Genomic DNA, 23,317 nt, shown 5'->3' with positions numbered 1-23,317 from the left:
GGCCTCAGGAAGAGCTCAGAGGGGGAGCGTAAAAAGACCCTGCCTGTTTGTCTTGGAAGAATAGCCTGTATGATGTATTAGCCAAGCTGTAGTCTTAGGCAAGGTTTCATTCCTTTTGAAAAGTGCACCCGGGACCTCTCTGTGACTCTTGTGCTCAGGAAGGTATTCTAATCATTTATTCTCTCAAGATGGTTTTCTTCTCCTGCTCCCTCTTTATTTACACGACAGTGTGTTGAACGTTTGCATGTGCATTGTTTTAGCCCAAGAAAGCTGTTGGAAGTTTCTTTAGAAGTGGTCTCTGCCAAGTTCTGTATATCTTTCAATGGCATGAAATGCATTCAAGACGCCAGTTCTTAAATTTGACATTCTCCATTTATTACCAAAAGATTTGTAATGTGTAGAAAGGATAACACTCCAGTGCACTGTGTTCTTTTAGACAGACCTGCACAATGGGAACTGATGGGAAGGTAATACTGTAAGTCCAGATAGTATCTTTGTGTTAACTTTTAAAAGAGAAACCACATTGGATACAAATGCAAATAATAAGGGATGAAAAGCACCTGTTATTCACTTTGGATGGTCTGAACTTAGCAGCATATAAATGATGCATAATGTGTGTGTGTGTGTATATATATATATATATATATATATATATATTATATATATATTATATATCGTAGCCCAACTCAAACACGGAATATCCAGTTAGCAGAACACTTGAGCTGACTGTCTGTGAGAACTGTAATACCTCTCGGATTGTAAGCACACTGTTTTAAACTTTCTCCAACATAAATTATTTTTTTTTTTAAGCTTTCACATATAATAGTCTTGTTAATGCTTATAAAAAAAAAAAACACCTCCGAAGATATAGCAGCGGTTCTGTTGGGATTTCAAATCCCCAATTTATACACACATCAACACAGTTGCTGAAAAGCTTGTTTGTGCAGCCAGTCATAGAAATAGAACGGTGACGTTTAAGGCAATGTCTGGCCAATTTATTGTGTGTGCAGACAGACACCACTAAAGCGAGTTATAGTGCATGATTTGTCGCTAACTGCTCAATGTTGTATGAAAAAATAAGCCATGGAGAACTTATTTGATGTGGACATGAAGGGAAAACGGGTTGGAATATCCCAACGACTATCATAAAACCCAAGGCATTGCAGAAGTGCTGATTATCTGACATTTTACAAAGTATCACAATAAACTTACTGACATTCCTAACGTCCAGTACACCCTCAATAGTGCAGTTTCAAGCATATACATCATAGTTTCCTACACAGAATTTACCTAAATCAAATCAGACCTACATTTGTAGCGGCTACTCTCTGGATTGGGCCACCTTCCGAAAACTCAAGTCTACTGACCATCACAAATGTGTTACAATCTCATCGGCTGTCATATTGAAAGAAAACAAGAAATGTAATGTTCAGGATGAATACGGGATCCTCGGCCTCTTCACCAGGCAGAGTGAAGTCCTTAAACTTTCAGAAGCTCTCCTCTCAGACAGTCCCTGTTGGAGAGAAAAAGATGTGTAAGACCAGCCCAAACACAACGAACAGCATCACACCATGAACTCCACAAGAGACCCAGGAGTCCGGCACTTTGCTACACACAATTTTCATCATTTATTCACGTTAAGACACACTTTGAGTAAATCTATAATTCATTAGCTCTGCCTTCACTAACGCCAAAAATAGGCTTTTAAATAAAGCACATAATCATGTGCATGGCAGTGACTAATCAAAAATAAGTTGATCAAAAGGCCAAATGTTGTTAATATGCACATAATTTAATTCACGTTTCCCAATTAAACTAATTTTAAAATTTACGCTACTTTGATTACCTTAAACACTGTTATGTGATGTGACAATCCAAGAGTAGTAGACAGCAGTTGAAGACTCAACAAGTCAGCTGCTAGAAAAACTACAATGCGTCTCTTGGGAAGAGACTTAAAATTAGCTGTTTTTATTTTTCTCAAATAACCTGATCAATGGTCCATCAATGGTCTGCAGCCATTACCTTGATTGACTGTCTTGCGCTTGATGCCCCCTCAAACTCTGGTTGCCCATTGGTTGCTGATGCTCCTCATCTTTTATCTCCCAGTAGTCTTGTTCTCCTGTAGTTGGTTTGTCTAAATCCATCGTAGCCTCCTTTGATTTTTTCTTTATCGGCAGCATAGGAGTTTCAGAGTCTAGACTCTGAAAAATAATTTTCCGCTCTGGGTGTAGATCGCATTTAACTTGCTCTGTTTCAAGCCCAACAAGGTTATCTGGTTGATGTGGTTCAGTGTTACTTATATCAGATATACGCTCCTCATCCTTCACCGGTACATGCCGGTAGCTTTCGTGCCATTCTAAAGACTGATTTTTATGGCTAGGACCACCATCATTGATCAAGTTCTCCAACGGCTTGCTGATTAGCTGCTTGCTGTTGGTCTTGTACAAACTCTCTTCTTTGTTCAACGCTATTACGTTTATCTTCATAGGGCTCACATTTGGCTCTTCATGATAGTCACTGTTGCTTTCCCATTGGTCCACTTCCTGTATGTATTGTCGTAAAAGTGGCATGCCTTGTTTAGCCTGGTTAGTGTTATCTTTTGTGAAGGTATGTAGTGTGTTAAATTGGTTGCTATGCTCGTTTTTGTCAGCCTTGTAAAACGTATTTGTAATTCCGCTGTGCTGTTCAGAAATCCTTCCTTTGTTTTCTTTTTGCGCTATGTTTCTGTGCAATCTTTCTCTATCAAAATGTGATTGCTTACAGTCTTTGTCTAAGGCAGGTAAGTGCTTGGGGTCATGTTCCTTGTAGTGGACAGCAGTAAAGTCTGTGGACTGGACCTGAGGTGCTCCCAGCAGGGTTTTTGGAGAATGTTGCTCCTGAGGAGCAGAAAGGGATGGAGAGGAGTGTTGACTCGTTTCCACCTGAAGACATGAACTTGATGAAGGGCTAGACTGAAGGGAGCTCTGGGGCATGTTACTAAATGATCCCCCCACAGCAGACTGGGAGTCTGTCAAAGAACGTACGTGGTATGGTTGACCTTGGGGTGCAAGAAACTGCTTTTGTTCTAGGAATGAGTTATGGATAAAGCTTTGCTTCAAAGTCACTGGTTGTTCAGGTAATACCTGGCCCTTTCCAAGGGATGGATCCATGATATTTCCAGGCTGTGGGACCAGGCTATGGGTAAGGGGTGGTATAAATTCTTCAGCTTGTATGTTGCTGCTGCTACTACAAATGACACTAGTGTCAGTGTTGCTTTTGCTGGTGTGGTCTAAGATGTTTCCCTCCCTTTTAGTGCAAATAGTACTGTGGCTGGTGCTTTTATAAGTGCTTCCGCTGTTATATTTGCTGGTGGTGGCAAAGCTGCTGTTGCTTTTTTCTTTCGCATTACTGGATGCCTTCTGTTGGCCATAAATGGAAGTTGGACTGATGTTAGATTTGCTGGTGCAATTTGCGTTCCTGTCATTGATATGACAATCAATTTTCCTGACTATGTTCGTCAGAGTCATAATGCTGCCCTCACTGTAACTGCTGTTTTGACTTTTGGGAACACCAGGCAAGCAGCTAATGCCAGTCTTTATGGATGAGCTGCAGCTGGTTTCACCTTTTCCAGTGTGTCCATGATAGCTAATGCTGCCTCCTCTGCCTACAATGTTGCAGTTCTCAGCTGTCCGACAAGATAATTCATTTCCAGTTTCCTTAGTGATGACAGCATGATGGATATTTACCTGCGGTGTTTGGACCTCTGGCTGCTGCTGCTGCTGCTGCTGCTTAAGGGATGTGGCCTGGGTCACACTAGGATGGCTGACTATGACCCCTCCTTTCCAACCCATTACACTTCCCTTTGGTATCTGTGGTATATAGTTAGAACTCAAAGAGTTGGACTGGACAGAAACACAGTGCTGGGAAATGGGGTTATGCATCTGGTTGCGTGACGTTTTCGGTGTGGCTTGGAATACAGTGTTGAACATCTTTCTACGTGTGTCCTCGATCTCCTCAGGAGACCAGCTGATCCCTTGCTTCAGCCTTTGGGCCGTGAACCAGAGCTTGATCTGCTCCTCTGGAAAGCCAGAGACCACCGTCAAGTAACAGAGCTCTGCTTTGGTAGGGTAAGGGAACTTACCAAAAGACGTCTTAAGAAAACTGCTTAAATCCATGGCTGGATCATAGGTGGGGATGCTACTTAGAGGGATCATGACCTTTGGGAGATCAGTGTTTGAATCAGGTGATGAAGGATTAGAGTTCCACAGAGGACCACGGTTATGCATGCCTGGTATCCCAAGTGTGTTGGGGATTTTATGGACCGGAGAGGCACTAATGCCACCGATGATATGTGGTGATGTTGTTAGGGGTAAGGTCCTTACTGAAGTGCCATTGGTTACAGTTGCGGGCTTGTTGCTGCTAGGCTCAGCCCGGTGTACCTCAACAGTATGGGAGACAACAATTTTTTTGTGCCCCCCTTTGGTCATTTTCATTATGGGTGTCTTGGTAATGGATATTCCGGATTCACTTAAATCCTCTTCTGTAAACAGGGTTTGCTCCACTGTGATAGCCCCATCTCGTTTGGTAACCTGCAAAGAAACTCTCTTGTGTGCTGCATGGAGTTCAGGGTGTGATTTTGCGTTATGTAAAGCGAGGCCTTCAAACTTCACAGCTGAAACCTTGCAAGGCAGGCAGTAGAAGTTTGGTTGAGCATGAAAGTCCATGTGACAGTTGTCCATATGGTGAAGAAACAGGTTCAAGTCTCCGGACTTAAAGCAGCACAGAGGGCAGCTATATGTTCCCCTTTCCCAGCATGAAGTCTTCTGTTCGGCTTTTGAGAAATCATGGAATCGTTGTGTATCCTCAACTTTTGAAGAGATACTAAGGATGCTGTCTTCGGGTATTGTGGGCAGGAGCTCAGGTAAGCATCCTAGTATGATGTCCTCCCGCATGTGCTTGCTTTTTGATGGAATCATACAGGGAACGGTGGATTTCCTCTTGCTGGCCATAGTATAGGATTGTGCAGATGAGTGAAGAGTTAGAAACAAATACTGGAATTGTATGGAGTTGAGGTGTCATCAGCCAGCCGTGATGAACCATAAACTGGTGAAATTTTCAGCTATCAGGACTTCCCATTGTAAAAGGGAGTGAAGTAACAACTCCCTGTGAACCTAAGGAGAGAAAACATGACATTTTGATATAAAACGCTGTGATACAAAATAAAAAAAAAATGAATGTCAGCATGGGATATGCATTAAAAAAACTTTTCTAAAAGAGAGACTGTTATTGAAATGCTCTGACCAACCACTGTTCAATGTTTATTATAATCAAATCACTAATATGAAGGTAAAATTCTATTTACCTTTTCCTAGTAGAGCTAAATACAGTTCACTATTAAGGGCAGAAACATTGGTGGTACTGATGCGCTGAAATAAAATCTCTTTTTTTATGAGCAACTCAAATAAACTAAATGTGCTTATAAGAAGTTTTCATTATAAGAGACCTAAATAAACAGATAGCAAGATACAATTTCTTGTTATAAATATACTCCAAAAATGTTTGTTTCCAAAAATGTGATTGTTTGTATTCCTACATAGCACATCAAACCCAGCTCTCTGTGATTTCTACATGTTCACACACACACACACACACACACACACAAACACACACACCTTCTAAATCTTTTTTTTTGTTGCACTTCTCCACACGTTACACTTCAGTCAGTAAGGGAGCATTTCAGGATAAAGTTCATGCGTGGTTCACATTTTTTCCACCTGTTCTGTTTTTAAAAATATGTTGTAATAATTTTTACATCTACCATATTTAGTCGGCTTTGCACGTTTGAAACATAAAATATAAGATAAATTAATTAATTTATGTAAACCTATATAAAAATATAAATAATGGCACTAGCAAAAAATTTGTGAAAGAACGTGTTGTCTCCATCTTAAAAGCTGATTGCAGCGCACATAAATTAGTTCATCTTGTCAGAGCAGTTTCAATATTTCAGCTAAATTCTAGCTGGTGAATAAATCTAGTAATATAATACTTGTTTTTCCATGCATTATGCATCTGTAAAAGATTCTAATTAAACCACCCAAGACTTCTGTTTAGTGTTTAGCTCTAAATTTCCTTGACCTTTTCTTTCATCAGACTACAAATACATTTTGGGTAAAAACAATGTGGTGTCCATGTGTATATATTTTTTTCAGTATCGCCAGCTGTCTTAAAAAAAAAGAAGGATAAAACCATTCAGAAGAAAAAACTGCTTAAAATACACAGTGCTCTCAGACATGGCCATGACGTACTCTTTTGCAACTGACTCTTTTATTTCTCATGACGGCTGCCTTCCTGCCAGAAAAATAAATAAATAAAAACAAAACTAGGTCACCAGCATCTTATGCTGTAATCCTGGTTCCCTGCATCCAGACATGGGCATTTACTGTATGTTCAGCCTGCTTACAAGTCCATGACACTCATATTTCATCAATAGATGTTAACCCCTGACATGAATCGGGGTTATTGAAAATGTGCCATTTTCACGTCTCAGAGTAGAAACTATACAAAATTTGCTTAATAATATTAAAATTGCTCATAAATGTGTATGTATAAAAGCTTTGGTCCGAGAGAAGAAGAAGAAGAAAAAAAAAAACCCTATCTTTGTTATTGAAATGTGTGCTGCATCTCTTACATACATGAGTTTTATTTTTGTTACAAAGTTAAAGAGTTCAAGCAGAGTTAAACTCTTGTGGAGTGCGTCTGAATGAATGAGGGCACCTACCATTCTCTCAGATGGTAACAAAAATCTGCTTTCCAGATTCTTCTAATATAAACCATAAAATGCTAGTTAACCACATCAGACACGCTAATATCTAGATGACTCCACCACCCAAACTTTGAACCACTAGCCTGATTAGCACCGGACAAGCAGGAGATGGTTCAAAAATGTTACATAAAAAAACAGGTCACTCGTCAAAGAATGGGATGCTTTATCTGGCAACCGAGACGTGCGATTAGACACAGGACAAGAGGTTTCCAGACAGTGCGCTATTGAAAAGGGAACTCAGAAAGAGAGGCCTCGTGTTTCAGCACCGGGGTGAACCAGTCTCACACAAAACAGTCTATCCTGCTACTGTGTGCCTCAGTACTTTCGAAGCTTTAGCAGAGAAACCGGAGGCCTTTTTATCCCAGCAACCTGTGGAGTCAAGGCATGCAGTAGATTTGGTTGAAAATTAGCACAACAACGTTGACCTACATTTACGTCTTTGAGCAGTTCGAAACTAAAATATTACATCATGTTACGTGTTACACATTTAATAAGGCTGGCTCTGCTTGAACATTTGAGATAGTGATGCACAGTATTAAATGCAGTGTGAGGCCTGGCAATACGGGCCTTACATAATAAAAGATCCTCTCTCATTATTGATTAAAGGCCGAAGCATCCCAGACTGGTAGTCCTTTATTACATGGGACCACGCTGAATAAGCCTGCAAAGATATCAATAGATTCTCAGCATGAAAATCTTTCATAAGCCTGCTGAAATAATATCTCTGTTTTTCTGCGCAGCAACAAAATGTGCTCAGGAAAAAAATTTCATGATAAGGGGTCTAAAATAAACAGATTGTTATAAACATACTCGCAGCTTCAAAAAATGCGACTGTTTGTATTCTTACATGCCACATTGTACCCACTTTTATTTGATCATATGCTCACACACACACACACCCTCCAAATTTTTTGGTGTACTCCTCCACACTTCAGGCAGTGCGGGAGCATTTTAGGATAAAGTTCATCTGCGGTTCACATTTTTCCTCCTTTTCCGCTTTAACAATTATGTAAATATCTTGCATTGACTGTTAATCTGAGTGTCCACCATATGAAGTAAAGTCATTGCTGTGTATATATCCTAACATCCCTCTTCAAACTCAATGAAAAAAAATTGGCACTAGATAAAGTGTGCAGATTAAATCTCTCAGACTTCTCTGAATTTTCGTGAGCTTGCCTTTCATTAGACTATAAATACATTTCGGATAAAAACAATGTGGTGTCCATGTGTATATATATTTTTTCCACTGGTCCCAGCTGTCTTTTAAATAAAGGAAGGAAACCATTCAGGAAAAAAATAAAAAATAAAAAATAACTGAAATGATGGCCTAAAATACACAGCGCTCCCAGACACGATCATGATGTCCTCTTTTATTTTGCAGACTGGATCTGCTTTATTGCACAAGGCTGATATGAATAAGCCTATAGGGATATCGGTTGATTTTAACATGACCATCTTTCATAAGCGCTGCATGAATGAGACTTTTGTTTAACGCCAAGAAGCCATAACAAAGTTCAGTGCACACATGCCATAATAATTATATTTCTATAAATACAAGAAAAAAGGAGGTCAGCGTATGAGGTTGTCGTGACCATTTTTCTTTATTTTACACAATGGAGCTCCCATTTCCGAGGAAAATATGACACTAAGCAGAAACCATATGCAGTGCCCTCAATGCTTGCATGCCATTGAAATATTTCCCGAATGTGTGTGCCAGTACGTAAGATGGGCATGTGACTACATGCCATCATTGTACAGCACTGTTTGCGAGCTATATCAGTGACGGCGTCAAACACATCCACATTAATTATGTAGAGACCGAAGCGCCGTTGAGGCATCCTACAGTTCACCTTCATTATAGGATGTGATTCATTAGCAAAATGCCACCAACATAGGCGTTTGTACCATCAGCTATTCCTGGGCGGCCCCTGTTTATGTTCAAATCCAGTCAATGAACCTTATGCGAGTACTACAGAAAGCTGGGTGCCATCAGATGTGCCCGCTTTGCCCCCCTTACCTCGGTGACTGCTGCACGGACTCTTGGGAGGCCAGTCTGCGCTGCCACTCATGTGTTAACATTGCCATAGCAACCCCTCTCCTTTCCCTTTCCTTGCCCACAACACACAGAGGGGACTAAATCCTCTATTCTTCACCAAAAAACACACACTTGGGGGACATTTTTCGCAGCCCTCCAACCCAAAGGAGACAAAACTCCAAACATTTTATTTGACTGTGCTATTTGTTTATGCCAATATACAAATCGGAAACAAATGAGGATCCGACCCTTTTTCCGCTCTGTAATCATGGCAGATTTTTTTTTTTATGAAGAGAGCACCCCAGAATTTTACAAAAGGCGCTATTTGCGTTTTTAGAATTACTTCGCCAGTCTTGCGACACAAAAAATCTCCCATTAAAAGCACGGAAAAGATTTAGAAATTAGCACGAGAAAGAAAGAAAGTACTTTGCAAAAAAGGGAGAAATAATCATTGATGCGATGTGCTGAGTTTGATCACCGGTGCGACACTCATTAGTTACAAAAAAGAAAGATGGCGGAGCACCATGAATTGTACTGAGTCAAGTGCCAGGTCTCGGCGAATGCCAGGCTCCTCCATACAAAACCGAGCTGGAGCAGCTGAAATACTTGTATGGCCGACACGCCGCCGTTAAGCCAAAAGTTTGTCTCGAAAAGTACTTAAGGTTAATACGGGATTTTCAGGGAGGTTTTGGGGATATACTCCTATTGTGGAGCTCATTTCTGTCTGTTACTCCGTGACATTCATCCACTCTTTAGATTTACAAATTTAATAAGGTAATGTGAGATATCACAGAAGGGCGTTTTTGTTATTACATGCACAGTGAGCTTTTCATTATAAATAATTTAATCATTTTGACTGCTTTTATAGCACGGATAGAGGACATAGAGGCTCCGCAATTATAATTCTGCTTAGAAATCCAGCTGGCATTAGGCAGACAATTCTCCTCTCTTAATTCAAGGAATATTACATAAATGGCCAGCTTTTACTGGAAATCAACATACAATAAAGTGCACACGCAAGCGACTTAACATTTAGTCTTTGATTTTGTGCCGTCACGCTGTTCTAATCTGACACAATAATAAAGGGCATCTGTGCATGTTTGTATAAATTGCATTTTCTTTAGTCTGTAGGCACAAATACTTTTGGAAGGTCACGTTCTGAACGCTTTGCTGTCCTAATTGCTTAAATTCAGGATGAAAGGCAATATTGCCTTGCCTTATTACAACACTGCAGACCAGAACACTATTCCCAGTAGAGAACAGACGTTCACCCGAAACACACTGCATGCTAAAGGACCTAAAGAAAGCATGCATCCTGACCTTCTAACGCATTTTACCATGTCATTCTGCCTGCTAACTTTTAAAAAGTAGCGTACTTTAGCAGAAAGTGAGGTTTACTGTAGAGAAGCTTGAGGCAGAGAGTTGAGCTATGAAGCACCCTGAGTGCCTGTGTTTCTAAATAATGATTTATAATGTGTAGTATCGGAGCCAGGGTTATGATCTGGAGTTAAATCCGAGTTTGAGTACATTCTGTACCCATTAACAGTTGATAGCGCATGCTTGTCTAGATCTGAACCAGCTTTAAACTATAGGAAGGTTCGGGTTCGTCATCGTAAAGATCACTTTTGGAAATCGATTATGCGCCAATATTTACGTGCTCCTCGCCGGCGATCAATCCGAGACTCGGGTCCAATTTTTGACCCCAGTTTGAAGTAGAAACCTGACGCGTGACGCTCCGGAATGGACAGACTATACTATAGTAACATCACATAGGCACGTTGTAGCGTGCGAATAATTAAATTGGAAGCAGACAAGAACACTGAGAAACAAACTGTAACAAACTGGTAAGTTAACCCTTTCGCTTCGTATTGAGGCACTAGTAACCTCCATCCGGTTAGACGTTTCTTGCGAGTTTGAGTGTGGAGCGCGGCGCAACATTTTGGCTATTACCAAAATTTTTAACTAAGCACTCCCATCTACTGTCGCCATTTTATACATAGAGGCGACTTCACGCGCCGCATATGAGTGGAATAACAAGGCACGCTTCTCTCTACTAGAACTACTTTTGAAGACTGTTCGCGTCACCGAAAGAAATCGCTTTCACTTCTTTGAAAAGTCAAAGTTCCCTACCTTTTCGTCGGCTCTGGTGACTGCAAATGGAAATCCGTTATTGATACAGAAATAAATAACATTTAGGTTTCGCTCCGCTCCGGTTCTCGGGGGAACAGGAGGGGCCGAGACCTCTCCTCAGATGAACCCTGTGAACTAACGTGAACCCGTCGGGTCACCGCGATAAGGAGCATCTACTGCTTTATGGCACACTGGTTATGTGCCCGGCTGACATGGGCGCTGCTGGAGTGGCGAGAAGGGAAAGAAATGTACGCCAGGCGCTCTCAAATAAGGGCACGTGATTAAAACGCGTCACCCAAACCCAAAATCCTGATCCTACCCCTCTCTGTTCTAGGACGGGCTGAGCAGACACACTGAAGGGAGTGACTCATGCGCAAATGTCTAATATAGCCAGAAATATGGAGCAGCGCTTTCGGTCAGTAGGTCGTATAAGGACGAGGGGGGAAAACAACCATAGTAGACAACCGATCGTGAGCATGTGCCTACTACATACAGGCTACTACACACGCATGTCTGAAACCACCGTACGGAACACAAATAGCAATGTTACAAAAGAGTAAAATAAAATAAAATAAAATATAACAGACCAGAACACAATAGAATCTCTATAGCCACGCGACCAAACTGGAAATTGTTGCGCAACATGCAATTCATATTATTAGAATAGAATAGAATAGAATAGAATAGAATAGAAACTCCATTGATACACAACCATGTGTGGGGAAAATTAATGTGCAACATGCAACTGAATACACATGATCAGAATGGAACAGAATAGAATCTCATTAGCCACACAACCAAATTGAAAATTGGTGCGCAGCATGCTGTACATACTAATACTGAAATAAAATAGAATATAATGTGATCTCCAGTGCTACACAACCATGGCCAGGGGAAATTAATATGCAACAGAATACAATTATTATTGGTAGGCCTATTATCCATGGGATAGAATAGAATGGATGATGCTGATGTTCTGCAACATGCAATTAAATACAGATATTATTTTTATCAGTATAGTAATATATAGCCATTATTATTATTATTACAGAATGGGTAGAGAGACTATTTTGCCACAACTACCAGTTTTTATTCCTGTTGTTATCTTTGGGTAATAATCACCAGAAATATTTATACATTTTATTACTAATGATGATAAATATGCACCGCAGTGCTCAAACGTGTCCTTGGTTCTGCCAGTTTAACCATTAACAGTTTCAGAAACAGTGATTACTACTTCTTTTTGAGAGGGTCATATAAGATGAAAGTAAATCTGAGATTTCCACAGACTGCTGTTGTGCTCTCTGAATTAAAAAGTGAGTGACGTGACATTCAGCCAAGTATGGTGACCCATACTCAGAATTAGTGCTCTGCATTTAACCCATCCGAAGTGCACACACACAGAGCAGTGAACACACACACACACACTGTGAACACACACCCGGAGCAGTGGGCAGCCATTTTATGCTGCGGCGCCCGGGGAGCAGTTGGGGGTTCGATGCCTTGCTCAAGGGCACCTAAGTCGTGGTATTGAAGGTGGAGAGTGGCGCCTGTACATGCACTCCCCCCACCCACAATTCCTGCCGGCCCGAGACTCGAACTCACAACCCTTCGATTGGGGGTCCGACTCTCTAACCATTAGGCCACGACTCCCCCCAAATTGATAACAAATTGATATTGAATTGATAACAACCAGTCAATCAGAGTGCAACAATCACCAGCCTGTCTATTATCAACAGGTTGGGTGATACTCAGTCCTTGTAGGTGCGCACATAAAACACGTATAATGTTTGAAAGTCTTTACTTTTCTTTTCTTAGGACGTGGTGGAAGACCTGCTATCCAGGGGCTCCCCCTCACGCCACAGTGGCAATTACACCTTCAGATATGCAGCTTTTTTCTTTTTTTCTTTTTTTTTTTTTTTTGACAGTACAGGCAGAGATGAATCTGATTGGATAAAGCCCGAAAACACCTACTGTCCATTATGAGATGGTTGCCATGCGGTTTGGGCTTTTCCTTCATTAAGGCCTCGGCACAAATTTTTCATGGTGTAAATACACAATGAACATAGTCTAGCTTTGTAAATATTATACACAGGAAATTGAGGTTAGCTGTCACAGTGACTATATTTCAGTAATAAGGTTTTTACTCAAAAGTCCAATGGCATAAATGTGTTTCTCTTGCAGTGATTTTATTTGTTGGTTTTAAACAGCTAGTTCTAATAATGTCTATATATATATATACACACCCACTGGCCCCTTTATTACCTGCTAGAGCTGCCTTAATTCTTTGTGGCATAGATTCAACAAGGTGTTAGAAACATTCCTCAGAGATTTTGGTCCCTATTGACATGATAGCATCATGCAGTTGCTGCAGATTTGTTGGCTGCACATCCATGATGCGAATCTTCCGTTCCACCACATCCCAAAGCTGCTCTATTGGATTAAGATGTGGTGACTGTGGAGGCCATTTGAGTAAAGCGAACTCATTGTCATGTTCAAGAAACCAGTCTGAGACGATTTGAGCTTTGTGACATGGTGCATTATCCTGCTGGAAGTAGCCATCAGAAGATGGGTACACTGTAGTCATAAAGGGATGGACATGGTCAGAAACAATACTCAGGTAGGCTGTGTTTTGTTTAAACGATGCTCAATTGGTCCTAAAGGGGCCCAAAGTGTGCCAAGAAAATAAATGTCCCCCACACCATTACACCACCACCACCAGCCTGAACCATTGAGACAAGGCAGGATGGATACATGCTTTCATGTTCTTTACGCCAAATTCTGACCCTACCATCTGAATGTTGCAGCAAAAATAGAGACTCATCAGACCAGGCAGCATTTTTACAATCTTCAATTTTGGTGAGCCTGTGCGAATTGTAGACTCTGTTTCCTGTTCTTAGCTGACAGGAGCGGCACCCGGTGTGGTCTTCTGCTTCTGTAGCCCATCTGCTTCAGGGTTCGACGTGTTGTGCATTCAGAGATGGTATTCTACATACCTTTGTTGTAACGAGTGGTTATTTGAGTTACTGTTGCCTTTATATCATCCCTAACCAGTCTGCCCATTCTCATTTGACCTCTGACATCAACAAGGCATTTTCGTCCACACAACTGCTGATCACTGGATATTTTCTCTTTTTGCGGACCATTCTCTGTAAACCCTAGAGAAAGTTGTGCGTGAAAATCCCAGTATATCAGCAGTTTTTGAAATACTAAGACCAGACTGTCTGGCATCAACAACCATTCCACGTTCAAAGTCACTTAAATCCCCTTTCTTCTCCATTCTGATGCTCGGTTTGAACTTCAGCAAGTCGTCTTCACCACATCTAGATGCCTAATTGCCTTGAGTTGCTGCCATGTGATTGGCTGATTAGCAATTTGTGTTACCAAGCAATTGAATAGATGTACCTAATAAAGTGGCAGGTGAGTCTATATATATATATATATTTATAGCTATTGAATAATCTCAATACCCTATAACCAAGGCATTGTCAGTGAACTGAACTATATCATTGAAAGGCTGAGAATTTGAGATATTTGATAGAGTGGTTTGCTGTTTATGCTATCTTTTACATTATTGCTATTATATGAATGATTTTGTTTCATAATTGTTTTACTGTTTAAATTTTGTTGAAAAGCCTGGATGACAGTCTTAAAAAAAATTCAAAGTGTGTTCTATAAACTGTATTGTTTCAAGCAATTATTTTGAAAATGTTGAGTTAATGTTAAATTAATGCTAATAAAATGTCTTTAAAGTTTGTGCCTGTGCATAAAAAATAGCTATATATACATTATACAATGGTTTATTTGATTACAAAAGCATCGAGCTAGCATTTTTACTAGCATTGTACTGCTATTACAAATTACCGATTAAGATTAGTATAGTACATTTGTATTAACAGCATTAATATTGTTATTAATCACATATATGCAGCACTAACAATCTACGAGTTACTTAAGCAAGAATGGAGGAGTTGTGGAGGAGGGCTTCTTAGACATGCCGCCATAATCTTAACTGATTTTATATTGGTGTTTATATGATGTGTTATTACCTGTATTTTATGAGGCCATTCAGTTTCACAACACCACCGTGAGTACTTCACATTCAACAACACAGAGGAGAATCATACACGCCGCATTTGTTTGCCTCCGAATTCAAACTCTTGGCCAATAGGCGCAGGGCAGGTTGTCCAATGGCGTGCTTACTTGGATGACACGTGATGCAACAACTTGACTGGCAACAACGCACCGACCAATGGCCGCGTGGCGGTGGGTGGACCTCTGAAAGTACAGGACAGGAGACAGCAGGTGTGGGAGTGTAGGACTCATCTCAGGAAACGTTAGTGCGATTAATAAACTTTCAGTTATGGCGCTTTCCCAGTGTCTTGAAGATTCGCCGGGCTGGCGGACACCGAGGACAGGCCAGGACCTAAACTCGAAAGAGCTTTACAATGAGAGACACCGACTCGCTCTGGAGGAGTTGGTCGCCGGCGGAGTAGAAGCCTTCACGGGATTCCTGCAGAGAGAGAGGATCCCCAACTTTCTCTCCGACGACGAGATCAGGCGCATCTCCCGCGCTGCTGTAGTGCCCAAATCACTCTCTTTGAACGGAGACGATTCTCATTTGGACCAGTCTGGCACACTGGACTGCTCATCTGTCACTTATTTCCCCGAAGTCTCTGATATTGAGCCTCCAGTTTTAGAGATGGGCTGGCCAGCGTTCACCGCGGGGTCTTTCCGTGGAGTAACACGCGCAGTCGCCTACTTCCAGCCGAGTTATGGAGAGTGCATTTATAGTTGCAAAGAAGCAGCCAGGAGGATGATAAAAAATGCAAAAGAGGTAACGTTATTTCTCAGGACAAAAAAAAAAAAAAAAAAAAAAAAAAAATTGTTTTTAAAAAAATTATATATATATAAGTGGACACGATACTGTTAGTTAATTCGTCTGTTCTTCCCTGTGATGAACTTCACTATGCGTAACGTTACTGTTCTAAAGCATCTTTACAAAAAATAGTGCCTCAGTGACAAGCTTTAACATTTAATCATTACTATGAACACATAGTAAGTATATTTTTCTGTTACTGGTATTCATTCTTAAATTACTAGTAAGTAATCCAATAGTGACTATTATCTTTGTAAATTTTAGACATTACTACTTTAATTATCCCAACAGTGACTAGGTTAGCGTTGTAACCTGTAAGATTTAATGTAGATTAAATGTAGATTTTGTAAATGTGGTTCTACTATTCATTTCCAACTAGTATGTATTCCAATTATAGCTGGTACTTATTTTTAGATGTTTCTAGTAACTAGTTATATATTCAAATTTTAATAATTTGTACATTTCATTAGTAGCTATTCTAATAAATAGCTACTAATGAAATGGAAACAGATGTCTGTCTCTGTAGAATTAATTTATAATTAAAAAATAATTAAGTAGCAAAAATAGATCAGAATAATTTAGAAGTAATGTTTAAATGTCATAACGCCTTCATTTAGAATTTTTTTATTTATTGTCATTAAGTTGGGAAATTATTATGATTTTTTTTTTTTTTTTTTTTTTTCAGATTTCCCAGTTGAAAATTTTAACATGATTAAAGTAATATAAAAAATACCAAGCAACAGCAATGAAAAATATAACAATGAATTTAAGATTATGATGATTTAAAAATGTCTCATTTCAGTTTTAATAAAAAAATATTAGCCTTTGGGTTTTTTAGGTGATGGAAGGGTATGTGTGTGACTTATTCAAAGTAGCACTATGAAACTTGAATGTGGAATGGTAAGAATGCACAGAAGCGTCTATCACACTGAACTGTTACCTCTAAGGGTCTGAACCTGGAGGTGCCACAACAGGCTCTTCAGTCCTTCAAATGAAGGCGGTTTTGAACTAAATGTATTGAGGTTATACCTGCAGGCATCCTGGATCTGTTCCAGCTTGCATGTACTTAAAAACCAAACTTAATAAGAAATCATCAAGGTGTGTTGCCAGCAGCTGTGCAGTCATGACATTCATACGAATGAGCTTGAACGTCGAGTTCAGATGCTGAAGCTCTAAGATGTTAATTAATTTCCCGCCATGTTTAGCCAAACAATACTCCATTGCATAAATTTTTTTATTACTGCTGTTAATTTCTCATTAATCAGAAATGGTTTTTATCCTTAGGTGATTGCCATTGTGACAGACTCCTTGACAGACCTGGATATCTTCCAAGACCTGCAGGAAGCTTGCACACGCCGCAGAGTTCCTGTGTATATTCTTTTAGACCAGTCTTCTGTTCCCTCATTCTTACAGATGTGTAAAAACCTTCGCGTACAGCTGGATGAACTGCTGGTATGAATTCTTCATGCTAATATTATTGTTGTTTTTAGATTTTATATATTTAGCATTTTTAAAATGTGTTTTGTTTTATTTATGAAGCAAATGAAAGTACAAAGCATAACAGGTTCTACATACTACATGAGATCAGGTGCTCGGATCACTGGAAAGGTTCATGAGCGTTTCATGCTGATTGATGGAAACAGAGTGGCCACAGGTTCATATAGGTAATAAAGACCCCTTTTCCACAAGATCTTGAAAGTGAAAACTGTATGACTTTCTTTCTTCTGTGCAACACAAAAGAAGATATTTAGAAAAATTTATTTTTTGTCCATACAGTGAAAGTCAATTGGGTCCGATACTGGTTTGGCTTTCAAAGTATGGACAAAAAACATTTTTTCACAAATATTTTTCCGTTTTCTATTTTGCACGGGTGTAACCTTTCAGACAAAGTAGAATAATTATATATTTTGTTATATTAAATTAATTGATTTTAACTTTGCAAATGTCTGACAATCGGTGCAAAATAGTTATGACTCGAATTCTATTTATACGTTTCCTATTTATTTTGGCACATTTTTATCTACAGGTTTAACTGGACAGATGGCAAACTAAACAGCAGCAACCTTATCGAGTTATCTGGCCAGATAACCGAGAAATTCGATGAAGAGTTCCGCATCCTATATGCGCAGTCCCTGCCACTGCCAGCGAATACAAGAGCTCCCTCTAGTGCCAGAAGCAGCAGTTTATATGACCATCTTGTCCTCAAAGCACCTGGAACGCCTCCCTCCTACTTGGCACGAACAACAAAGCCTCAGCCAGAATGTCTGACGAGCACTCCAGCCAGACTTCATACCCCAAAGATCCAACAGATGAATAAAGACACTGAAGATCGAGACAGAAAGAGTAACCCAGTTTCTGATACTTCCACTTTAGGTGAGGACTGGATCGAGCAAGAACTCCAAGAGGAAGCTCTCACCTCGGATGACCCTCCTCGCTTGCCGGCAACCAATGTTACTACTCAGACTCAGACAGTCGATGTGATGATCTCTCCCCCTGTACAATCCTGCGACATTTCAACACAAACCACCTGCCAAACAGCAGACGTGAGCGTGCAAACATGTGCTGACAACAGCCAGCTTAAATCGAAAACCTCGTCCAACAGCAACCAGATCAACCCTAATACTTCATCCGCTTGCAACTTACAAGAGGTGGACTGTCACCCACCTGTCTGTCTTGCCCCACAAGAGGTCAACCTGAGGGAATGCTTCCTCAAGATCACCAAAGAGCGCCAGCACCACTACAGCTCCATTCGCTCCAAGCTCGACCACGTGGTGACACTGCTTTCTCACAAGAGGGAACTAGTGGACCTCACTAACCTGACGCTGAGGCCCGGCCTGCACAGAGGACGCAAGGGGCAGCAGGAGGACAGGCAGGTTCATAGTACACTTGACAATGTGATTATGGGGACTTGGCCCAGGTCGAGATGTCTGCAGTAACATGAACACAGGAGAACAGCGCTGGTGGTGGTCTGCAATGTTTTAGTACAGCACTTTTTTTTACGAATCAGAACACAGCTTGTAGATTAATCCGAAAAATAGTTTGAATGCATTGTATGCAATATAAAAAAGACAAATGTGCAAAAATACTGATTTTTTTCTGAACTTGAATTGTACTTATTGTATTTGATGGGGGAATTATATTCTGTAGTTAGATAAACTAAAGTACTTTTTCTTTTTGGTGATATTGTGAAATCCACTTTGTCTGTATTTGGTTGTCTGTTTCTTTCTGTGTCTTTTAAAGTTGTGGAGTTATGAAAATAACCTCCTTTGTAACACTATTACTTTTATATTCATATATTGAAAAACAATAGTCACTCATGATTATGTGTTTGATGTGCCTTGGATGATGTTGCTGAAAGGAATGAATCAAAACAGTTGTACTAAATTAGAAATGTTTGGTACTTTGACTTTGCTTGAGGCATTTGAATATTTATTTCACCAAAGATAGTGGGGGGAAAAACAGTTCATTGTTTTATGATTGCCTCATTTTAATAAAACTCTTCATTTGATGAACAATTTGTTGGAGATCTTTGTGGGGATGTGGAATGTAACATTAAATTAAGCTTAAATACAGGGATGTAATGTTTAAATAAATATTCTTATAGAGATTTTGAAAATATATACCAGCATTTAAAAGTTTGGGGTCAATAATTACTTCATTAAAAATGCATCAGTGACAGTAAAGATATTTATAATGTAACATAAGATTTCTATTTCAAATATGTTTCTATTTTAAAATAATGCATTAGAAACCTTTAAATTATTATATTTAACAATATTATAATTTTACTGTATTTTGTTCAAATAAATGAAGGTTTGGAAAGCACAAGAGACTTCTTTCAAAACCAATGAAAAATCTTACCAACATCCTTTTTAAACACTATAAATGTATGTTTTGGAAACATTATATAAATACATTTATATAAATAAATGCACAGAAAGTAGTTCCTCACTTACATGTTTATGTTAACAGATTGGTGAATTTTGGGTTATGTTTTATGATTAGGCTATGTGTAAATGCTTCTTTAGAAAATGCTTGATCTGCTCAAGGGCTGCACTAATCATCTGAACATCTCAAAATTAAGGACTGTTGCAAACTGTATTTGTTTTATAAACCATGAGGGTGAACTTGGCTAAATCAGGCCATTTGTCTCAGTCAAAAAAACTAACCCAATTTCCAAAACTTCCGTTTAGTTAATACATAAAATGCATAAGTAATGTATAAGATTCTCTACCATATCTAGGTCACTATTCAAATAAGCTAATTTATGAACTCCTTTGTTAAAAAAGGAGGGGTCATATGTTTCCACTGAATCACTCAATAAGATGTATGTAGGCCTACATTTTAAAACTCAACAACCTCATTTAAATCATAGTGCTGGTAATTTGTAATGAAATGTTTTTTGAGATGCATTCACTAGTGGTTTTGCACATACTTCAGGACCCCACTGTATTTAACTATAATTCAATGGATATTGCATATCCATTGCAAGAATTACTTAGGCAGAATTAAACCAAAAAAATAATTTAAAACGGTTGCCCTTATTTTAGGTCAGTAACTGTGTGAGGAATTCTGGGAAGTCTGTCCTCATGTCACATCAGCAATAGTTCTCTGTAAACCACAGAGGGCGCTATTATCTTGCACCTTGCAATTCACTTCAAGAAACTGCTGCCTTGGTTAACATTGTCTAAAATATACACATACATTTAACTGAACAAAATTATTATTATTATTATTTTTTACAGTGTTACAAAGATTTCTATTTCAAATAAACGCTGTTCTTTTGAATTTTCTATTAATTCAAGAATAAATGAAATGTAAAATGATTAACAAAAATTTAATGTAACATATATTAAAATATGAACGTTTTTTATTGTAAATAAAATATATCACAATATTACTGTTTAAACTGTATTTTTGATAAAGTTATTGCAGCTTTATACTCTTCATAAAACTTTTCTTCCATAACGAAACAAAACAAAAATCTTACTGACCTCAGCCTTTGAACTGTACTTTATATTTATGCTTTTCCCACACATTTTATTTTTATAGGATCAGTGTCTTATTGATTTCTGGATCATTTTGAAGATTTATGCATACTGCCTCATGGCCTAAGTGTCAAAATACTGCCGAATGACTCTCTTAGTTGTGTGTTGTTTGCTGTAAAATCCACATGGCTTGTTTATGTGAATTGTAATTACATTTTAACACATAAAAGTGCCTTTTAAAAATGAATAAACATTACAAAAATATATTCAACAAAAAAAGTCAGGCAATAAAGGCCATAATTAACACTCAAAACAAATTACCATTGAGATGCTGTTTACTGTCTTGAATTGTTATACGTTCAAAAGCCACCACTGAGCTTTACTATTAATAGCTTGATTAAACAGAACAAGTGATTGTTGGCGGTTAATTATTTATCTTGTTTTCATGAGTGTTTTGAGCCACAGCCTCCCCCTCAGGTACAGCTCAATGACTGTCCAATGATCACAGCTTTAATCACTCCGCTTGAGTAATGAAACCTGCTTGTGGTTTTAAACAGCAGTCTTTGCTACTAAAGATACAGTTCGTGTTTAACCATGTTTAATTTCTCTACCTAAACCTAACCATGTACTAAGGTGAATCTATAAATTACACAAGCAATTATGATCTTCTATACATTAAAATCGCATTTAAAGTTCCTATTTAATATAATGGGGAAATGGGGTAAGAAAAATCAACTTAATTGAAATGGAAAACAAGAAAATGTTTCTTATTTTTCTGCCTACTGGCAAGTATTTTTCTCTTTTAAGCATAAACCTGCATAATTTTGATACATACATACATATATATATATATATACATATATATATATATATATACATATATATATATATATATATATATATATATATATATATACATATATATATATATATATTACAAAATTTTTATTCTCAAGTAATGCATTTTGAATTAGGGATGTTTATATATTTGTACTAGAAAATGACAAAAAGAAAACAAATTTAAAATATTAAATTTTTTGTGTGGAACATAAAAGATATTTTGAAGAATATTCAAAATTTCTGTGAAATTAAAATCTAAACAACTTTAAACCCCGCTGACTTTTATGTATGGACCAAAAACAGAGAGACGTTTTTAATAATTCAATAGCCAAAAAACTACACACAAGATTGGAACAACATGAGGATGAGAAAATGATTTTTGTCTGAACTGTCGCTTTAAGATCTCAACAATTGTATGCTGAGCATGAAAAGAAGTGCCTACAAGAAACAGATAATGCAACTCATGGCAAGGTTTTTGCTTGGTGGAAAAACTTTACTCAAGATAAGTGTAGAAAGTGTTGTAAGCTATTGGCAAGTTCTCTAACCATTTTAAAGGGGATATCGGATAAATTTGGCAACACATGGGTGTATATCCATCCCTAACACAGGTCTGTGTCATCCCAATTAAACTAGACTCGCAGGTGGAGACCTTTTGCTACCTGACTGCCCTCGTCAGCTCTTCTGCCCCCTCACTGCTCTCTGGTAAACATCTGACTTTCCATCAAGAGGAGACTAGAACAGTCACCATCTGGAGGAGGGTGTTTGGCCTGAGGATACAAAACAATGAAATGAAAATACAAGTCAGGGGAAAACAATGTGATGACGCGTGCCAAAACGGCTCGGCTGACTCTTTTGTAGTTTTCAGGAGAGATTTCGGTTTTAACGCCCCCGCTATATTTTCAGCTTTCAAATGATGATGACACATGGTTGTTTTCAATCCCTGTGGATCCGGCGGAGCGCAGCATGTTCGAGTTGATGGCGTGTGTAAACTTTTCTGCTCGCTCCCTGGTGTGACATGTTCTTGCCCTTTGTTTCGTATCTTCCCCTAGTTCATTTAGAGCTCGCGGGTTGATTTCAGACTGTTCCTTTGACCAAAAAGAGAGGAGATAAATAGCCTAATACAAGGGCTATTTGTCAGTGTTTTAGCTTCATGACCTTGGTTCACACTCTCTCAGCAAATGAGTAATACAAGCCACATTAATATAGTAACTGCTGTCAGTGAAGGTAACCACCACCGCTACTTGGAGATGTGTGTGTCAGCACCACTGCTGAACTGTGCTATTAATAGAAGCCACAGTGTGTCTCAGGTGAAAGCAGTCTTTGTGTCCTGTGGTCTTTGCTGTGTGGGCTGAGCGTGTGGCTTGGGGAAGGTGACAGGTGCAGCTCTGGGTTCAGGCCAGCTCATCTGTTTTGCACTTTTGTCTTTGTAATGCAGAAACAATGCAGATTTCCTTGGCTAGAAATAGGAGGAAAAGATAGAAGGGAATAATGCACAATGTACCTTTTTTGCATGCTGTTTTTACACTTACATTATTTAGTACTACCACTAATTACACTCACAAATATTACTACTAATGACACATTCATACAAAACAATATAATGGCAACATATCGGTTATTGGCCAATTTGAATTCAATTT

At 38.9% G+C, this 23,317-nt stretch overlaps 2 protein-coding genes across 5 annotated transcripts in view; one reads left to right on the top strand and one right to left on the bottom strand.

Moving 5' to 3' along the window:
* Positions 1-353: 353 nt before the first annotated feature.
* zhx3a (zinc fingers and homeoboxes 3a) overlaps positions 354-23,317 on the bottom strand; it is a 39,517-nt gene continuing 16,553 nt past the window's right edge. Inside the window, exons 1-4 of one of the 4 annotated variants that reach the window (XR_006155897.1) lie at positions 10,971-11,313; positions 2,023-5,150; positions 1,847-1,939; positions 354-1,513 (exon numbers count right to left, since the gene is read on the bottom strand). Coding sequence is in view for 3 of the 4 variants with exons in the window: in XM_042734120.1 (XP_042590054.1) it covers positions 1,480-1,513; positions 2,023-4,988 (3,000 nt within the window). In the remaining variant the exon portion in view is untranslated. Of the gene's footprint in view, positions 1,514-1,846; positions 1,940-2,022; positions 5,151-10,970; positions 11,314-15,019; positions 15,154-23,317 lie in introns of those variants that run through there. The other 3 variants (XM_042734120.1, XM_042734119.1, XM_042734121.1) reach the window with 3 other exon arrangements.
* On the top strand, positions 15,191-19,364 carry fam83d (family with sequence similarity 83 member D). The gene is made up of 4 exons (XM_019112112.2): positions 15,191-15,807; positions 17,134-17,301; positions 17,389-17,513; positions 17,876-19,364. Exons 1-4 carry the CDS (start codon positions 15,334-15,336, stop codon positions 18,783-18,785), a joined length of 1,677 nt encoding a protein of 558 aa, XP_018967657.2. The 5' UTR covers positions 15,191-15,333; the 3' UTR covers positions 18,786-19,364.

Source organism: Cyprinus carpio, chromosome B11 (assembly GCF_018340385.1).
Source record: "Cyprinus carpio isolate SPL01 chromosome B11, ASM1834038v1, whole genome shotgun sequence".
Taxonomy (NCBI): Eukaryota; Metazoa; Chordata; class Actinopteri; order Cypriniformes; family Cyprinidae; genus Cyprinus; species Cyprinus carpio.
This window is presented reverse-complemented; position numbering and strand designations above follow the sequence as displayed.